The 21,488-nt window shown below is 35.3% G+C and overlaps 1 protein-coding gene across 2 annotated transcripts in view; it reads left to right on the forward strand.

Moving 5' to 3' along the window:
• Positions 1–21,488, forward strand: part of slx9 (SLX9 ribosome biogenesis factor) — a 92,917-nt gene that overhangs the window by 52,067 nt on the left and 19,362 nt on the right. Inside the window, exon 3 of one of the 2 annotated variants that reach the window (XM_006636688.3) lies at positions 20,822–20,890. The exons of the other annotated variant lie outside the window; for it this stretch is intronic. Within the exon in view, the coding sequence (XP_006636751.3) occupies positions 20,822–20,890 (69 nt within the window). The remainder of the gene's footprint in view (positions 1–20,821; positions 20,891–21,488) is intronic. 2 annotated transcript variants of the gene reach the window in all.

Consider the following 21,488-nt stretch of genomic DNA (forward strand, 5'->3'; position numbering starts at 1 on the left):
CTCACCGCTTGTGTTCACATATGACTGAAGACATAATTGCACTTGCTTCATTAGTGGTAGAACATTATTTCTGTAGCTTTTGAAATTACAAAGTAATTCATTTCAAATCTTGTTACTGGCCCAATTAGTGTAATGATGGCAAAACAATATTGATTGTAAAACCAAGTGTCTTGTACATCTCAGAAATACTTCTGAGTATAGTAATTTCCTAACCCAAAACTGGATAGAACTGTGTTTAACTGATTTGCACAAACTGACTTCAGATGCAATCTGGCAGTAGGATGGTGTTTCATTAATGGGAGCACTGAACTGAGCAAATTGGTGCGTCGATGTGTCTACACCTCATTTGTCCCAATTATAACTGAATAATTTAGAATTTTCCAGTTCTAAGTGCTTCGAGTGCCATTTTTGCAGAGTATCACACTAGGGGAGCCACAGTCAATAATAATAAGTGTATAGACACATGCTTCAACTTCTGCGTCATGTTGATCAGCTTATCAGACTACCTGCTGAGTCCTGCATATTAGATTCCCAGTCTTGGTTAGCCCCTGTTCGGAAACAGTGTGTTTAGCAAGCTGTGGACACCCTGCTAAGTGACGCAAAATGAAAGGACATGCTGGTCCTATCATTAATTTTCTGTTTGCTAACGTGATACTTACCACATATGGATACTGCCTAAGTTGCGTACGTTTCTAGGCTGAACTAGGAAATGTGATAATTTGCTAGAGCAAGTGTGGATATGTCCCCTGCAAACCAAAGTTCTAGCACCATGCAGTCACTCCGTCCCAAACTGACGTGTTTTTTAATCTAAATCTTTTGCAGATTTAGGCATAACTGCCTGAGTCATTTCTTCAGGGAGCTCATATTAGTAGAACTTGCATGTGCAAAATGCACTTGGCAGTTCAAGCTATCTTATAGCTTTCTCCTACTGCTCATGTGCGAAGTGTGAGGCAGCCTTGGATTAAGATGAATACCCTTTTCATTACTTCCAAGCAGATGTCATTTTGGAGGCATGGTAGGTGTCACCATCTGTTTACAGTTTGTCTTCCACATAAATTAATATCTTGACTAGAAAATATTAAGAAGTGGTTTTCAAGGATAGTGTGTTCTATGGAATTCTTTTTTTTTTGTGAATATATATTATGGGTATTCTTTCCTGACTAGTATATCAAGAGCAGCAACTGCCTTAAAGCAGTCAATGAAGCATATAGTATAGTACTTAGTACAGGACTGTGTCACAAAAGAATGAGTAAATAAGCTCCACATTCAGTTGTTCTAACAATGTTTGGTCTTTATTCCATTGTATTAAAGGTTCAGTTGTTCATCCACTCACAAAATGTGTAGAACCATTGCTTATGACAAAGAGCAAGACAGAACAAAGCTAACCCTGACCCTGATGAAATGGACAAAACCGTGTTTTTTTCCTTCCTGGAGACCCATTGTGTCCTCTGAGTTTCATTCCCCTTGAGGTCTCAGTTAATTCAGCCCTGATATAAACTCCAAGGACTGGTTTCAGGACCCCGATTAGCACTAGCCTGGGAGTTGTTCACCTACATTAAAATTAGGATTGTGTTGATCAGGGTCTGTGAAAACTACTGCCAAATGTAACATTAGGTCCAGCTGTTCCTTAAAAACAAAAGTACAGACAATTATTAATTTTAATTAGGGGTTTCATTGAATAACCAAAAGCTTCTTTGAAAAAAGCAAAAAAAAAAGAATTTGGGTGACCAAAAGTGAAAATGTCTGCTGTAGAATCCATATAAGAATGCCTTGATTAGCTGCTGACATAACATGCCCCTAATCTAAAAGCATAGGATAGATTCATATAGGTGAGGCACAATGTGAGCCAGAATGTGCTTAAAAAATCTTATAAGGTAAAATAACCTGGGGATTTCATCAGAAGGAGTATTTGATGTCTTTATATAACCTAGCTCTTAGCTACCTATGTTAGTGAAATGATAGGAGACCATATCCCTACCACTCTTGGAATGTGGAAATAACAGTGTTTTAAAAATCTTTTTCAACTCTTGGAAAAAAAAGGAATGACTTCTATATCGTCTGCTGTCAGGAGACTGAAGGTTTTTGCAAAAATAAATGCCTTTATACCCTGAGATGAATAAAACAAAAATAAAACACTGGTCAAGTTAAACCAGCTTTTTTTAATGATCTCAGCATATGAATATTATATAAAACTAATCCTCAGTGGCAGTAATTGTCATTATAGTACTTGCAAGATCTGTGGTACCTGTAGTTATAATTAGCCACAAATCCACAAAGGTTTTTCTGTCTTTAAAAAATTCTGTACAGCAGACAATTTCACTAATGTCTTTGCTGTCAAACCCAGCAGGAAACAGCCAAAAATGGAACAGGCTTGTTCTGTGGAAAAATGGGAAGGTCATGGAAGAGAGGCAGAATATGGGACAGATGTTCTGTACCTGCTTCAGTGTGTTACAGAGAGAGTTGAAGTCTCACAGGTAAGACAGCAAGAAGCTGAATAACCAAAGAGCACTGTGCTCTAATAAAAGTCAGTATGACCCAAAGCTGCTGTAGTTGAATCGCTTCTTATTCCTTCAGTGTCTGTCCTTGTCTGATAGGACCATTCATGTCAATAACTGAGCAGCTGGAGACTCGTTTGTTGCCAAACCTTTTTGGCTCTTTTCTCAGTAAAGGATGGGAAAGGACGTCACTATTCTTATTGCACAAGGCAGTGGCTATTTGTACGGTCAAAATTCTTCCAAATCAGATATGCTTTCAGTTGCCAACAAAGACTCTACAATATGCAGTATGTACTGTGTAGTGTTCATGGTGTTAAGATTAAAGTGATCAATGGCTCCCGAATGGCCTGGGTCATTAAAGAGTAAATAGTTGACTGTGGCCAAGATTACCCACCAAAAATAAGACTTAACCTCATTATCAGATAAAGCAAGATGTGTTAGTTCTCAGCACTCCCACTAAATGACTTCTCAGTGACAAATCCTTAGAAATCAATCAAGAAATAAAGTGGTACTTTATGTATTTTATGACTGTAATAGTGAACATCAATAACTATCATCAAAACATTGTTTATCAAACATGGCCTGCCAAGTTATTAACTAATTCGGTCATTCTGTTTTTTTTTAATTAAGGAACACATTTTAAAGAATAAGGTGTGGGACTCTCAGATTATGTACAATAGGCATGTCCTCTGCAGCCACTTTAAAAAGTAAAGCACATTCAATTCAACATTGGATGCTCGTTGCAATCTTTTGAAAAGGAAGATTGAGACAGAACTATGAGAAGCTGAAAAAATGTTGTTATTCCATAGATCTTGTATCAAAGAATAAAATAGCAAATATTTCTGCTGAATAGATTCATTCCTTTTATAGAATGCCTTTAGTCAAAAATACCCCATGAAACTTTTGTATTGCAGGGTACCAAGTTTTATCAGGTTGTTTTCATAAGAAGATGTCCTTCATTTTGTTCATTTCATGACCAAGGAAGCTATTGTTGCTTTTGTTTTCTGCGTCACTGTCCGTTTCTCATAACAGCAAGGTCTTCTTATGAAGTTACATTTTAGATAGAAAGGATAGAACTTAATTCTTAACATTAATATTAATTTCCAACAGTTTGTGAAGTGTGATTACCTGAATTTTGACATCTGTCATCTGGTGTGGGGAGTGGGGTGGCTGTGTGGGTGGGAGTGAGTGGACTGGGGGGGGTTACAGCATACGGTTTGATAAAGTGAAGGGAATGCAGATAAATACTCCATGAATAACTTAATGCGTGACTATCTTCCTCCTACACTGTCAGCTGTGGGAGAGGTAATTTTATTGAGCTCACAATTCTATGAATAATAATACTGGGCACACTACAAATCTGTGGCTTTTACTTGGGCAGCGGCTTTGTGAAGTGAATATATGATTGTATCAGGGACAGGTAATGTTTTTTTGCTGAATTTTTGTTTTTCTTTAATAACTAGATGGACTTTTTGGGAAAAACATTTTCCTCGGGAGTTGTTTGGAAAATGCTGTAATCTCTACACATAAGAAAAAACTAATAATTTGGAATTGGTAATTAGTTTCTTTCTAGGCATTTTGGAGTCTCCAAGTCTTAATCAACTTTTGCTTGCGCTACCACCCCTTGCTACATTGGGGGAATGATGAATTGTCATTTTTCATACTTCAAGCTCCACAATGTCTTACCACAGACTCTGATTGGAGGAGCTGTGAATCTCTCCCCCATGTCACAGCAAGCTCAGAGACTGTGAGCTGGTCCTGAGAGGCACTGTTAGCTTGGCAAGGCAGGGACACATATCCCATCCTGTCCTGCTTGTACTTGACCTGTTGTGGAGTCCTGGTCATTATCCACAAATGATATAACCCAGCCTCAAACCAGTACCGTCTGGGCTGTAAGGCCTGTGCTCCCAGGAAATGCTTTTATTATCTGAGCCACTCGGGAGCCTTTTAATATAGTATCTTTTGTCAGCATATTCTTATAGTTAAGATTAAATTGCCTGTAGAGGGTGTCTCCTTTTATTACAGTTCAAGCAAATGTATTCAACTTTTGAAGCAAGAAAACACTGACAGTGTGGCAAAGGAAGCTTTCTCCTCCTCCAGTTCATTTGGGAATAGCAGTTTCTATATTAAGAGCAATATAACAGAAAAGAAAGAAAGCAGCCTTCCTTAGAATCCAGCTTTGCTGTCCCTTTTCACAAGTTATAAGGGTACAGTGTCTCTTTCTAAACTCTAGTCACAAAAGAGCAAGACATTTGACTTTGTTTTCTTAGGCTGTACCACTCTAACAGAAATAAAAACTTTCTTCATTTTTGGGGTTTTCTTCTGTGTTTGCTTATCAATAACGATAACTGTTCCAAACGTTGTTACTACAATTGTGATTTTTCCATTTACTCAGCGCTTTTACTCAGTGTTGTAGGAAGCTTTTGTTTGCCATTTTCTTTGCTTTGTTTAAATACTGGTGGTGCTGTTTATTTGTGTTACTTTCAGTATCTAAGTAAAAGAAACTGTAGTAAATGCGGAGTGCACTTGAGAATAAAATAACATGTTTGAATGGCTAAGATGAATGGAGATTCTAGAGGTAGGTTTTAGCTGCATAAAGAAAATCAACAGTTAAATATCTTCTTGGTCCATTTGTAGGAGGCAGATATTGTCCACTAAGGAAAAGGCATAGGATGAAGGTGGAAGTGTCAAGACAAGAAGATTAGCTACTACAAGATTGACACGTAAGGAGGCCTGCTTTTAGGAGATAGCCTTGATGTGTCAGGTTCCTCCGTGTTGAAGGAAAACCTCTATTTTAAAGTGACTTTCAGGTTTCCTGTATTTATTTCAGAAAGCTGGCTTGTTAGTGTTTCAGATGTCAAGCCTACAAAACAAATCACTCTTCTGAAGCTGTTCCACTGTGGATTTAGTTTGAAAACATGGAATGGTCTTTTGAGTGTTTGATTACATACTTCATGTCATACTTCACAGTTTCAGCGGGTGGCAGACGTATTCTTTCAGCACTTGAGTTGGTGTTCAAGATGAAGCACTTCATGTAATGTAATTAAGTCCGGGATGGAGATGTGATGTCACCGGTGAGGTCAAAGTGAAAGCCAACACTGCAGCAACTTAGTCAAGCAGAGGAAATAAGAACAGCGCTGAGGAAACCGATCTGTGTGCTAAAGTCACTCTAAAATAAATATAGGGCTTCCAGAAAGTAGTTTGGCACAATGAAGAAAAGTCAAAATCATTTTTTGCAGTGCACAATTAGGTGATAAGATCCAAATTGCTACTTAAAAATGTTCATGTAGTTGTACATTTGCATGTTTCTTTCGAGATGCCTTATTTAGAAACAGACAGCAAATATTACAAAAGTGTTTTTAAACATTTCAGCCTTGGGCAGTATTGATGAGTCTAAAGGAAGAAGGGAGTAGCTTCAAGTACATTTATCGAAATTAAAAAAAAAATAAGACAGTGTCGTGTTGTGAAGATTCCTCTTTTGAATGATTTAACCTTGTAAATAATGCATCAAAAATATATTTTTTGCTGGAAACAAGTGCAAAAGGTGCTGACCAAATAAATGCAACAAAAGTGATCATCTCCTGGTACAGTACTTCTAAAATCAAGTCTATCAAATATTGAAAAGGTTTTCTAACATATCACAAGCAGAAGGAATATGATCTCTTTATTTTCAGTGTAACAGTATTTCAGTTTACCTTAACATAATTAAACGTAGATCAAAATAGTGTTATCAAGGACATGTATTTTGTAAACATGAATTTTTGTCTTTTAAATGGTAAAAGTGTCCTGAGTGAATATATTAGTATTGTATTTCTTACAGAAGGTTGTCTATTCCCTAATCTACAAACATATTTATTTAATAAACAATGTACAAACCCCTGATTTAGGATTAGATTTCTCCACTTCAGTGCTGAAAGACAATTCTGTGATTTTAATGTTTTAAAATTCAGCACATTTTTATAGATTAAAATTAAGGATACATTGTCAACTCTACATGACTCATTATATATTACTCTTACCAACCTTTACTTACTCCTTTAAACTGAGAAAAAAACATTTCATGTTTTAGATCTACTGTATAAAAGCATCTAAAGTCCAAGTTTTATTCATAACATGAGACAGATTGAAAGACAGCATCGTGTTTCACTCATTCTCTAATTGATTTAATTTGGATCAAAAACTAAAGAGGCTAAACTTAGAGGTTATCTTTCATGGAAGTAATGCACAATGGAAAAATGGGACAGAGTGGCTACCTGAACCAAAGACCATTTTTTATCCTTCAGAACAGCACTGATTTTTAGTTTTTTGACAATAAAATTACATCTTGGCCTGAGTGCCAAAATGTGTCCATTAAATGTATTGTTCTCTAGTCCCTAGAATGAATGTAGCAACTCTCAGTATTCACTTCAGTGTGCAGCACGAGTTCATTATGTTAGTAGTTGTAGTCTGGTGAGTTGGATTAACCCATGGTTCAGAAAAATAACTTTTTCCCAGTCTGTTTCCAGATCGAGCCACAGCTATGCCACTGACTGTGTTACCCTGATCACATATAATTATGGTAATATTCTTATGTTTATCTCACTTATCTCACTAAGGATTATTTTCACTTAAAATGTGGACATATTTGCTATTTGGCACTTTTTCCCCCTGTTTATTCCTCACCTCTGTGGTGACTATGATATAGCAAGAGCTGTAATTTGATGATGTTACTCTTCTCCAGTCTAAAACAACAAAAAATGATTGCAGGGTCTCACAGTTCCTGCCTGCAAGGTAAAATAATTGTTTGAATTCTATTTTAATTCAGTAAAAGTAATGTGGTCAATACATGTTGGCTTTAAGTAGCATAATTTCATAATACTTAACTGAGATTTTATGATTTTCACATCATCTTGGTCTTTGGAATGTAGAAGCATTCTAAAAATAAGCTTGTGACAGTCTCTCATGGTTTGCCATGAAGACCAGAATCACAGTGCAGTACTATTCAAAGTCAGACATTGGAATCCATTGTGTTAATGTAATACATACTAGGTCAAGTGAGGCACCAAACAAAAAATCTTAAGAATGTAGTAATGGAAGAGCTCTGAGGAGGAAAACTGGTCCTCCTCAGTCCTCCCCAGTGTGGTCTAACTGAAAATCTTATTCCTTAACAATAGGAATCTAATTATGTATAAACTTCTAGTTATCTATCTAGTTGATTATTGCATTCTGCACAAAATACTAATCTATATTGAGATTAATAATGAAGGATGGGTGCAAATATTTTTTTGTATTTTGGGGAAAGTGATTTTAAACATGCATCTATGAGACTCATTGGCATTTTTTTCTAATTTTCCTGTAATCAGACTGTATTATGGAACAAATGTTGAAATTCTTATTTTGCTGAATTGCAGGTTTTATGAAGTTTACTTAAACATAGTTGGATAAAAACTGGTAGGCCATGGCCGGGTAATTGATGCAATGTCACAATGAGATGGTGAGAGTTCATAAATTTCATAACTCTCATAACTTCATAACTTGCCAGCAGCCATATCACTCTGCAACTCACAACTGGCAACCCACTGAAGCTTAGCAGGTGTGAGGCTGGTCAAGTCCCTGAATGGGACAGTGAACTACATTACAGTGAACTATGCCTGGTTCATTATGTCAAATAAAGTTGTTTTTTTTCCAGCAAACTTTAAACTTTCTTAAAATATTATCTGTTTCATAGTAAGATAGTGGATAGTGAAATGTTTTTCTTAACAGCACAATAAATCCTGAATTGACAGTGTACTGTATATAATTGAAAATATCCCTGTTGCTTTTGTTGTACGTGCTTATTCAATGGAGCATGGAACTATAAACTCAAGTCCTATTGCTTTTTACTCTTCCTACAGCCCTGAAGTATAGGATTTATTAACATTTGAGAATATCTTCTTGTAGAATGTAGGGCTGCTGTTTGTGAAATTTGCCATTTTTAAATTGCAAAAATTATTCCCTTCAGAGTTGAATGTACATGAAGCAGCTCTGGAATGTTTCACTTTCTTTGTTCCCTGAGCTACTAGAATGTCTTTTTTTTCTCGTTTTATTTTTCTCAAAGCAAATTGGCACACCTGAAAAATAGTTCTGATACAGATATACCCAGGAAGACCCAACGATGCAATTGCTGCATCAAAATGTGCTTCTTTTGGCACGGGGGGAGAGGGGTGCATACTTCAGTAAACAAGATTTTGTTTACGTGAATTTTGTTCAGCAATAAAAAAAAATATTTTTGCCCCTTTAAGTTGTTGAGTATGTTATGTGAATGAAAGGCAAAATAATTTCATTCCTTTAAAAATTCTGGTTATAACAATATTTACAATTGTTTAAGGGAGGCAAATACTTTCTGAAGCCACTTTATCTGATATATTTTAGAATTTGTCTAAATTTAAATGTATTTGAATTCTAGAAGGTATGGTAAATAACTGCTTTTAACATAAAGAAAAATAAGATGTCTTAGCACTTCAAATGCATGTTTTTCCTCACTTATGATTAGATGAGCATGAAGGTAAGGTCGAATTTCAAAGTGAAAAAAAGATCAGGCTGCTGTGTAACATTCATGTTTTACTATATTTTTAAAGTTAAATCTTAATGTATATAGGATTTCTTGTGTTTATTTCCAGAAACATTTTTTACATGATATATTTTCTATTTCTGTAAAGCATTTTGCTGTTGGCAACAGTGCAAGTAGTACTGTACCTTCTCCAGACCAAGGACACCATCTCAGAAGACATCATAAATCAAAGCACCTTGTGTTATGACACATACATTCAGAGCAATTAAATTCAGGAGCCAGAATCAGCAACTATTCCGTTAAAATAGTATGATGTGCAAGGGCAAGGGCGTCAGAGGATGAAAGAAATCCAATCACAAGTCCTGTGAGGCAGTAGATTGTTTAATTAAAAAAGGTAATTGCACGTGCAGATTTGTTGGATTATAGTGTCCAGGAAAACTGATTTAAACACTCAAACGATAACTTAGACCGTAGAATGCTTAGGGGGGTTTTGTGTTATCTAAAATGAAATAATTGGCCTCAAGCAAAAAAAAAAAGTCACAGTTAAAAATGCTCTTAATTGTAGTACACCCTACCACAGTATAGATACTTTCCTTATTATTTAACACAATGAATAGCATTTAGCAACGTTCTGTTAAAGCAGACTAGTTCAAGGACTTAAACTGTGTTGAGAAATCGTCTGTAGTCTCCAGTTGGCATGTAACACTTTCTCCTTATGCTTGTGCACAATTCAGTCACACTGATGACTGCCCATTTGTTCCTAAAAATAGTTTATTTGTTTGGTAAAGGAGAAAAAATGTATTTTGAAGTGATACAAGCCAAATGAAATTCCTACCATCATAACTATCAGCATTTTACTATGATTAATGGATAGTTGATAAGGTGTATGTTTGTGTGCTGTGGCATGTGGTTTCTCATTTTTCATAACTGTCCAGCTGAAATTTGTGACACATAAATGACATTCTCTTACTGTCCAGTCGATTTTTTTGGCAGCACTTGCCTGGGTGAATATACTTCTGCCAGGTGCAATCAACATCATGGCTTTTCAGGGTGGTTGTATGAAATTAGCTGACCTAAACAAGAATGAGTATGTTTCGAAGGTCTGAACACACTCAACGTAGTGATGGCCTTTAACAACCCTATTCTAACTTGGAAAATCTTTGCAGAACCACTAGGCATTCTCTAGTAACACTTTGATTTCCATTCCATGCTACACTGGACATTGTCAAGGCTTGGGGAATAATAAATGTACTGATTTAATTATTAAGAATATTTGTATTGAGATGCAGCTACATTTTTAAACTGGATGTCATGTTATTTGTTTTTTTCAGTGGAGGCTTGAAAAGCCATATAAAACTGTGTGAATAGTGTAAATATTCACCAGCCCTTCACTTATGACATACCGGTTCATACTGTGAATTTGCTTTTTTTAATTAACTTATGTTGCCACCATCATGTTTGACAGGTTGAATATTTATTCTATTGAGAATCATCTACTTTTCTTTGAAAATCTAATTTATATACTGCAATCTAATAATCTGCAATCAAAGGCTCAAATCCCATACATTTTCTATTGGATTTAAGTCAGGTGTTTGACTGTGCCACTCAAAGCCATGCTGTACATGCTATAAAGGGGTCTTTAAAATAGGTGGGTCCAGGATACCAGACACAAACAAAGCTGTAAGTTTAAAAAACAGTGTTCTTTCTTTATATTGCAAGAAAAAAAAGGACAGCAAAGTAAACAAACCAGGAAAAATGTTAGCACCCTTTTGAGCTCCTGTCTTCCAGTTTCTAACTATTACATTAAGCAGCTAAGCTGCTTACTGACCTCAGAATAAACAATTCACAAAGATCAGTCTTGTCTAAAACTCTTTACAAAAAAAGCACAGAAGTCTTCCACCAAGATACTCTTTCAAAGTTCCACAGTTGATGGTCAAGCCATTCTTTCGGGTGAGGCTGCACACAGAGGATCTGCTCTATGGAATCCAAATAGCAGATATCACTTTCTGACACACTTCACTTCCTGTTTTTTAAACTGTCACCTGATCACTTGTCTTCTATATGATTCAAACAAAAACGCATAATTGTTGCCATGTTTCACATTTACAGAGCACTCTCGAACAGAATACATCCATCACCACTCATGTTCAAGGCTTAGAAACAGTACCTGTAGTTATTCCCTCATGGATCATTTTTTATTAAATTATATCAACTAAGAAGTTTATTTGACCTTAGGAAACTATCAAGCTTAGTACATATAGTGGCACTTCTTTCTTAATAAGAGGAAAGTGTATTTCAAATAAATTCTTTATCCTGTTTTTGTTTTTACTTGCATTTTTATGTTTTTGACCATGAGAAAGTCAGGTGGTTCATACCTAAGGCATTGCAATTTGCTATTAAGTGGAGTACTGGAAATGATTTTTTTTGTGTCATGCTCTGTCATAGACATTATATAATTTGCATTCAGGCTTTTTGATCAGTGCAGGTTCAAACATGAAACAGAATCATCAGAAGCTCAGCAGCTCAACATCACGAAATGCAAAGAATATGCAACTTCAAGCATCTGAAGATCATAAGAAAGATTCAAAACAAGGCCACTCACAATCAGTCCATCTTGTTTATTAGGCTGCAGCCTACAAGGAAGAAGTAAATGTTTAGTAATAGTACTTTAGATGCTCTTAACTCTTACTGCACGTTTCATAGATCTGTATTTTGAACTCTATAAATGAAGTGTTTTGAGACCTGGTCATGAACTGGGAACTTCTAAATTTACCCCTTACAGAGAGAATTAGTTCTAAATACTGTGCTGATGTTCTGTGAAGTTTGGTATTTTATATATTTGCTTTTAGGTTTAAAGCCAAAAAAAACATACGGGAGCAATTAGAAACTGGAGTAGGTATCTGTCCATCCCACAATCTCTAGGATCCAGATTAGCCACATCCTTGTGTGTCAGGGAGGGAAACAGCTCATCCTTTTTCATCTTTCATTTTATTCTTTCTAAATGGTAAAGAACACCGCTGTCTTGGGTTCACACATGGCTTATGTGTACATTTATTTAGTTTTTCTGAGGAAGGAAGTAGTTTATGCTGGAAATGATTGGAGGAGAAGAATTCTGGGAGAAATATGCAAATGAAGGGCTTAGTAAATTCTTTGGGTTTCTGATTATTTACTGCAAGTTAAAGATTTTTCCATCTCTGGCCTAATTAAATAAACAAAGCTGTGTTCTTTTCAGAAGCCTTTTCTGAAAATTCATCATCACAGCCAATTCTAAGGAAAACATTATGGCTCTTTATTATTTGATGTTTTTTTAATGAAAACAAGCTCTTCCCTAGGCTCAAAGGACCAAGCCTCAACACCCCGAAGTGATTCAAAGATGCCACAAGACCTACACAGAGACAGATAAAAAATTGAGAAAGAGACTAGGTTTTAAATAAAAATAGCTTAGTACTGTAATGCTTACGGCCGACAGGCACTGTGTAAGAGCCGCTTTGCTAATCTTAAATGGAAAGTTATGCACTAGTGCTGAGGTTTTGAGGTTTACCAAGTTTTTTGTGCATGGTTTGTCTATTTATTGCAAACATAGTCAAATTTCTGTTTGTTTTTAAGGCATATGAAACTAACCATTAGTTGTTCATTTTACTTTTCATCCAGGTAACAAAACTCAAAGTGATGTTTCTCTGAGGCTGAAACAAAATTATGTCTGTGGTACTAATATTTATACAAACCTGTAGTTGAATAACCTTAAAATATCTTAACATGCATTATTAATCAATATTTATTACACACATTTGTTTTCTTGTTATAACATTTTTATTTATAATGAATTACATCTGTGTGTTGGTCCATGACCAGCAGACACAGCCCAACACATGCCATAAGGTTAAAAACTGTGCTCTTTATTTACAGTATATTTTTAACCACCTTCCACAGAAAATCTGGTAATGGAATCTCTGTCAGTGGTGGTTACTAATGTCTTCTCACCCAGTGTCTTCTCTTACAGTGACTTCTCAGGGACAGTTTCACAGTGTCTGCTAGGCATAGCTTCACATTTTTAACGGGTTCTGTCTCACAGCATCCAGCGTATCCTAAATACAGCTTCACACATGCTGGCTTCAGGCTAGTCACTAGCCCCGCTTCGTCTCTCTCTGTTTTCTGCCGACTTTCCTATCACCCCGGCTATCTCTCTCTGTACTCGACCTGCACTCTGCCTGGCCACACACTGTTTAGCCACGCAACTCTCTCAGCCATACACCTTGCCTCTTATTTCTGGTTCAGTGATCTATTCTGTTTATTTAGGCTGGCACAGGGTGCACAGTTGGTCCCTGTTCCAGCTGTTGCCGGCAGTTTGGGTTGCAATCTTGGGTAGGAAACAAGCTTCAGGGATGTACCGCCGATTAAGGACTGTGCTCCTCGTGGCATCACAATTCATCAATAGTAAACCTGCTTCCATATAATATCCCAGCAGATTAAATATAAAATTAGGAATCCTAGTTGTTACTCATTTTTTAACAGGGTTATTGATTTTTCCTGAAACAGAGAGGCCTCACAAAGCCAATGTTTACTGAATGGTTAACAAGACATTTCTATCTGTATCAACATTAATTAAACTTTTCACTTTATTAAAATGTGAAAATGCAGGAATTTTTTAATAGGCCATTCTTTCATTTCTACTGAAAGTGAGAGAAAACCATTAGACCTATATAATGCATTTGAAAAACTCAATAATATCTCATGGTTAATATCTCCTTCAAGGTTAATATGGCACCTGCTGATTTTCCTGTGCTCTTAGAAATCCCTGCAGTGTTTTAAATGCTGTAAAAAGCATCACTGATTTTACTGATCAATACACAATGTTCAAAAACTTCTGAACATGAATCCTATAAAACTGACTATATCAAAAACTAATTTGTTAAATAATGAAATCCCACTAGTGCCTTGAATAGCACTGTTGTTTTTGCATATCCAGAGATAACAGAATGCCAGCTCTAGGTGTGATGCTTTGAGAACATGTTTTCCATTAGTGACTGAAGGTTAGACAAAGCATTCAGTAATGCATCACCACTTTTCACAAAAGGTCAGCAGTTCTGTGTAGAAACACACGTTTTCTGGCAAGCTGTGGATAATAGGTGAACTCCATTAGCACTGATGTGGCCTGATAGAGTAATGAGGCTGGACAAGGAGTCAAGAAACTCTGGTTACTGAAATTGCTGGCCAATCACAGAAGGAAAATCTCACAGCATTTTGGCATAGTTTTAGAAATATGAAGTTTCAGTTTTGTCAATGTGATTTAAATGTGAAGTCAGCTGATCAAAAGAGATGTTAAAACTATCCTTTCCTAAATGTGAATGAAATTGATTTAATATAAAGAATATATATTAACAGACAAAAAGACAACAAACGAATGTAACTGTTACATTTGCTGTTTTAATGCCTCTCAGTATATACAGTATATAATCACCCAGAAAGGTTCTTCAAATGTACTCGTGTTGGTATTTTCTATATGTAAAAGACATGCTGCAAACAATGGTAGTCCCTTCATTTAAAAAAAAAATAAATGTTTCTGTTGACCACATTCTAAAATTGTTTTCAAGGTAAAAATGACAGCATATTTTTATGGTTTACCATTCATGAAAATTTCACACATGAAATGTTCATTATTGTTTTTCCTTAGGTAGATCTAAATCTGTTGTATATAAATTTGTCCTTACAGTTTGTGTAGACATATGACCATTCATTAGTGTCAGAGAACTTGTTACCAGCAGTATGTCAATTATTGTCATTTATCCTACTCAGTAAATCTTGTCACGTGACAGTCCTTGATCTAACCATTGTCATTATTACGAATACAGTTAGTATACGAAGAATAGAGCTGAGGTAATAGCAGTAGTTCGCTAATCAGGGAAGCACAACCATATTGTGATGAGAGTAGTTGTGACAGATGTGGTATTCAGTAAATCCATTCTGATCCATACTTGGATTATTGCATCTGATACTTTCCAGTTGTGAAGTAACTCCTTTTGGCTGTGTTTTCAGGAGGGCTGTTGAGAGAAATCAGGAGTCTGTTCTATCTTTTTGGATCAGGGCCCCCTAATTAATTATTCCTTTGTTTGAATTCATCAGTTAAACATAAAAAATGTAGACATTTTCTGGGGAGACTTAACTTTATTGGTAATAAATGGTAATAAAAATGAGAAATATGTAAAAAAATATTTATATTTCAGCTGGATTTTAACGTTATTCATATCGAAATGTTTAAGTTTATTGATTACAAACACTTTTGCTGTTTACTGCTTTCTTCTAGATTAGAGACTGCAAAATACAGTAGGTGAACACTAAATATGCTTGTGTTAAAAGTTGTATTTAAAATTGTAATCTTTTTTACTGTATAACAACATCTGAAATCTCTTACTTGAACTGCTTTTGCTTCTGTTGACTTAGAAGACATACAGTACCTGAGTGGATAAAAATCTCTCTTCCTCTCATTCATTTTGTAGAATCATAATAGTCAGATCATGAAACAGTCTGGCAGGATTGTCTGCCAAAGGCATCTTCAAATGAGTATTTTGAAAACCTCTTTGTTTCATATGCCTCTGAGTCACTAGAGAATGTGTCATTCAACAGTAACAACAGTGAACTCACAAAATTCTAATTTTCTTTTGTTAACTTGTTTTAGAAGTTCAAACGCCAAGAGATTAATCTGAAGAAAATTTCCCTCTGAACGGCAGATTCTCTGATTAGAACTATTACTTTAAAGTATGTCTTCAAGATGGCATGGTTGTATCCAAAAGAGTTTCTGTTGTCATCGAAACCCCTAAAGCGGCAGGTTGCTATGGGATATCACCTGTTACAGACAATGGAATTAGAGTACAAAAATTGAATTTTGAAACATCTTTAACCAAGTCTCCTTTCGTGCTTTCTGTTTTTTTTTCCTCATTGACTTACAACAAAGAAGGTTCTGTAATCTGTTTCTTCTTCATCTTTTTTTGTGTTTGTTTTTGAAACAATAAAAACCTTTGTCCAGGACAACATGTATGACTTCAACCATAAAACAGATTGCATTTACTGGATCTGATTTATTGTATTAAGAGTAACAAACTGCATATTGTGTTGTCCAAAACATTTGAAGTATCTGTCTTATTTAGATCTTTTAAGACATTTGTTTAAAATGTATAGTCCTGGAAGCATGCAGTTTTATTTATTGATTATTTGTTTGTTTGTAATCACTTTAAGTCTGTTTCAGTAGATACACGGAAATACTTTGATGTCTAAAGTTTGTTGTCCAGTACTCTAAATGGTGGTAACACCAAAGCTCCACTTATTAAAATACAAATGATATCTTATTAAAAGGAAGAAAAAACATAATCTAAGATATCTTATAATTCTGTAGTAAAATTTTAACTCATGGTCATCATAACATTTGAAATAACATAAGAAATTATATAAATTTGTAAGAAAAGGGCCTACCTATAATGGTATTCTTATCTCGTTCTGCAGTGCCAGCTTACTCTATACACCTAGACATGACAGTCAAGGACGTGTGCATCACTAATTACAAAACCAACCCCATTAGTGATCTATAAATAGAAAAAAAAACCTGACTGTTCCTTTCTGAAAGTCATATCAAATACCATCATATTGATTTTATCATGCCTTTTAACAAATTGAATGACAAAATGTTACTTATAATTGTGGAAAAACATTCATCCAAACCCTGGATGCTGCTGTGCTGGAAAAAAAACAAAATTTTGTAAAACTTCTGCAGTAAGCTTTTTTGACCGACTAACAAAACAATAAATGACTTGATTGTTTCCAGACAATGTCTGAACATTTAATTAAAAACACAGTTTATTTTAATAACTGCTTTGCACAGTTGTGGGTGTTTTTTTAAGCCATTCAGTAGGTTTTTCCACACCTACTTTTTTATACAAAAGCATCTGGACAGTTCCATTTCAAATAGTCTTGTTTGCTTTTACATTTACAGTACCTGTTGTTTTTTTCTTCTTTTGCAATTTAGACTTAAGACCTGACAGTGGTATTTTCTCTCCGTTTTAGACATAATGAGGTTTTGCAAACAATTGGCACATCTGGCTCTTTAAGGTTTTAATAGTTAATTGATCTAAGGATCTCAACCATTCATTGTGTAACCTTGACCTGACTTAGCTGTTACTTTATTCATCAGTAACAGTCAGATCCTAAAGTGGACAAAGCATAAGTAGCTGAGACCATTTTTTTTAGTAATGACTCTTAATCATATGTAGCTGAAAGCATCTTTTTGAATAATGAGTGTTACTCATATCTAGCACAATGATTTTGGTAAAATAATCGTTTTTAACAGGAATTTTAAAAACTAAGTCATTACCATGAAAAACATAAAAGTAAATGCAGTATAGGATTCTCTATCAAATTGGAAGTATAATTCATTGCAGTTTTGTTTTTCCGTTGAGTAATTTCCAGATAGGAATTATTATTAATAAAATCCAGATGTGAAAAACCCCAACCAATTAAGAGTACAAATAGGTCATACAGCTGCAACAGAGAAAAGCATCCCTTAATACAGTCATAAAACAATATTATAATAATCTTTTTATTAAGAGACAGTTATAGAAACATTTATACACAGATACAGTAAATTAAAAAATTAAACACGATTAAAAGATAGAGTATACAAGTGAGTTTTCAGATGCTTTATGAAAGTGCTGACTTTTGCAAGACATGTTGTGAGCTTAGAGATCATTCCGTAGTCTTGGAGCAGTAGAACTGGGAGCATGATCTCCCAGAGTTTCAAGCCTCGTTCTGGGATCTGACAAATTCCAGATTCCAAAGAGCAAATGTTGTGTAGGTGTATAGGGAATTAAAAGTTCATTAATGTAGTCAGGGGCTGACGAAGTGAGCAGCAGTAGTAGATCCACAGGGAACCAGTGAAGCAAAGCTAAAACAGATGAAATGTGCATTTTACATTTATTAAAGATTTGAGCTCCTGAGTTCTGTACATTCTGGAAAGTAAGAGCATGTTTGTAAACACCAGAAAGCATGGCATTGCAATAATGAAGCTAAGAGTTAGATGGATATAGCAATTGTGGCAATTGCTACACAGTAACACAACATTTCCTTAGTTAGGGTCAAAACCAAAAGTATACAGAGGCATAGGATTGTAAATGTAATCCATTAACTGAAGTTATTAGAGGAACACAAGCTGTATGAATAAATAAGAACCCATCATGGAAGAAGAACTAGCATGCAGCGTAAATGTTACTGAGACGTTGTGTCCTTTGTCATAAACAAATGCTCCAAACTTAACCATCTACTGTACATGTACTGTATGTGGTCTTACAGCTAAGATGCTGGTACGAAACATAATATGGTAGAGAAGTTGCGGTAGGCATGTGATTGTTGACTGGAATCAATGATAGTTGTTTGTTTTTTACAGATGAATGTTGATATAACAGGTCTGAACATGGGTGTGGAGGTGTAAGTAAAAGACATACTGTGAATGACTATGACCTAAGAATTAGATTATTGTTATAAAGTCACTAAAATTATGAATGGCAATGCCATCACCTTGGATGGACTCGAGGACACTAGAGAACACTAAAACCTTTCTCTCAGAATTTAATTAGTGTCGGTGTCAGCTCCATTTTCTAATGGCCATGTATCTTCTGCTACACCTCTTTCTGCTTGTGTTCTTATATGCTTATTCTGTTATTTGCTGTTCCTTTAACTATTTTACATGTAAAGTTCTTTGAAATGCTACTTTTGAAGGTGCTATATCAAATAAAGTTTATTATTATGAGACGTTTGGCTTGTCAATATGTTTCCCACACCTAAACCTGCAGGATAAGATAGGGACACAACTGGGACAATGCGCCTGCTTACCAGCTGATCTGGGTGAACTACAACATGCTTTAACACAGTGACACAATATCAATGTGTATAAAATTGTGAGAAATATGCAATGTCATTTCCAGCCATTATGATTGCACGTGATATTATGAGATCACATGAAGTATACTGTATGTTATCGATGATAGTATTTCATCCTGGCGTATTCAGTGATCTGTTTTATGGTTTTTGTGTATTTCTCTTTATAACTTCTGTGCTACGTATCTAATCGAGGCAGGCTAAGTGTTAGTACAATGTACTTTTGGTCTATGTGTTTCTGAATTTTAACAATGACGTAGTAAAGCTAAAAATATCTGTAATTATAAGCTGTATCGCTAATCATGCATAATGTAGTTGAATCGGGAAATGTACAAGTCCATCTTTTGCTGTATTTCATTTCTGTGTTGAATATATGCACAAAAACCCTAATCTAGTGCTGCACAGTAGCAGACTGGAATTTTGCAGAAGGTGGGACTTATTTTCCCATAGGAAACCTGTTATTGCTGTGATAACCTTTACTCTCCAGATCCAAGGAGCAACAGTGAAAGCCAGATTGTCAGGAAGGGCAGGGATGGGAACCTCTTTGTTGTGGGTCTGCCGTGGCGTCAGCCATGACGAGAGAGATACTCTTTACACTCCATCATGCTGAGTGGCAAGGATGTCCTTCATACACGAAGTTGAAGCTGGCACCAGGGTCCAAGCACATTCCTTTCTAAGTTATAAAAGGAAGTGCTTGTTTTTGGGGAGAGAAACAGGAGGTACCTGAATGTCCAATGAAGTTTAAAAAGGATGTGAAAACACTTGTTGAAATATGGTCTGGCTTTTATTCCCCTGAATTTTCAAACCATCAGTTCTTCAGTCTGGCTCTTAAGGTTTCTGATTCTGACATACCTTTCTTATCAAAAATCACAGTTCTCTGAAGTTCTTCCACGGAGTTGTAATACAAAGGAAATGACCAGCAGCTTTTGTAAATTGGAGAATTACCCTGATGTTTTTTTTTTTTCTAGGCAGGCTCATCTGGAAATCTCTTTCATGGTTGTATCAGCACATTATTTAATTTCTTTTTGTACTTTTTTTATTGATCAAATTATTTGGCTGGATCTTCAGCCTCTTTTTTCTGTTTTTGGATAAGATATTGCAGTAGATCAAACTTATGTGCTGGAAAAAAACTCAGCTCTCCTTAATATTTTAACAGTTCAGTCAGTAGGTTCTCAGTGCAGTTTTTTGTCAGAAACAAAACAAATTGAATGAATATCTTAATCATCCTCTTCGAAACCTTGTTTTTGCTTTTCTAATACATTCAGTGACACTGAAACACTGAAAATGATTGAAAAATTCTTTTGCTATCCGACATGGAACTATGGGTTTTGTTAACAAAATAATTCCACTAATAAGCTCCAGTCACATTTGTAGAACCTTGTGTCCTGTGACCAGACCTGTATCATGTATTCATTTAAAGTAGTTAATGTACAGTAAGACCTATTTCCAAATACAGTGTTTTTTAGTCCTGGAAATTATTTGGAAATACATGTTGAAAGTACTGCAATATTTAACATGCAAAGCATCTTTTCAAAGTATTTGAAATACAGTGATATACAAATTATTATTTGAAACGAGCATGTTATGTATGAAGGAAGAAGTAAAGGTTAATTTCACACTGAAAAGTAAAAAGAAACAATGTTTAGGCTTTAAGAGCTGTAATTGTTTTAAAAATATTTGAGGAAATCTTTCAAAAATATTTAATACAGTAGTGTTGAAAAATATTTTGTTTTTCTAGAGAGGTTCAAAGCCAAATAACTCTTTTTATCATTAAAAGCATTAACATTTGAAAACTTGTGTATTTGATCCAGTTCTTGTGAAGAAAGCCCGCATCTATGTGATAGTTGAACAGTGGTTCTGATGTGTGTGTTGTTTACAGGAGTTGAAGAGAAGAAGCAGATATCGAAGAAGGAGAAGATGAAACAGCGTCGAGATAGGTGGCTGGGCAGTGAGTAACTTTTCCGTTGTCATTCAGATACATTGTAACGAGCCAGTTGCTAGGAAGAACAAAAAGATGCTATACCGCGTGATAAAGCAAATCTCATTTATATATTTGAAATGCATTGATTTCAATTTAAATCTCTATAACAAGGATAGTGTGCCTTAATAATTAATAACGTAAAAAAATTACAAAAAAGAGGAGGAATTTTATTTTTGCTTGTTTGATTAATAGATATTGTACACCTAAGGATTCATATTAAATATTGTATATTTACTTGTCTAAAAGATTTACATTTGGTTCCATTTATACAGCTGAGTAACTGGAACAATTCATGTGAAATATCCTGCTCAAGGGTACAACAGCAGTGCCTCATTTGAATGTATAACCTTCATTAGAAGCCCAGGACCCTAACCACTGCTACCCCTATCTGCCATGTTTTGAAGGATCCCAGGATATCGTCTTCAGAAACATTGCTAGGTAGTTTGTTCTAAACACATTACACAACTAATTGTACAACAGATGTGCATTTCCCCTATTTTAAGTCCTACATACACATCCTCTCAGTTTTCACCTATGCTTATAGTTGGAATGTACTGTCTCAAAG

The sequence above is a fragment of the Lepisosteus oculatus genome, chromosome 12 (genome assembly GCF_040954835.1).
Source record: "Lepisosteus oculatus isolate fLepOcu1 chromosome 12, fLepOcu1.hap2, whole genome shotgun sequence".
NCBI classification, from domain to species: domain Eukaryota; kingdom Metazoa; phylum Chordata; class Actinopteri; order Semionotiformes; family Lepisosteidae; genus Lepisosteus; species Lepisosteus oculatus.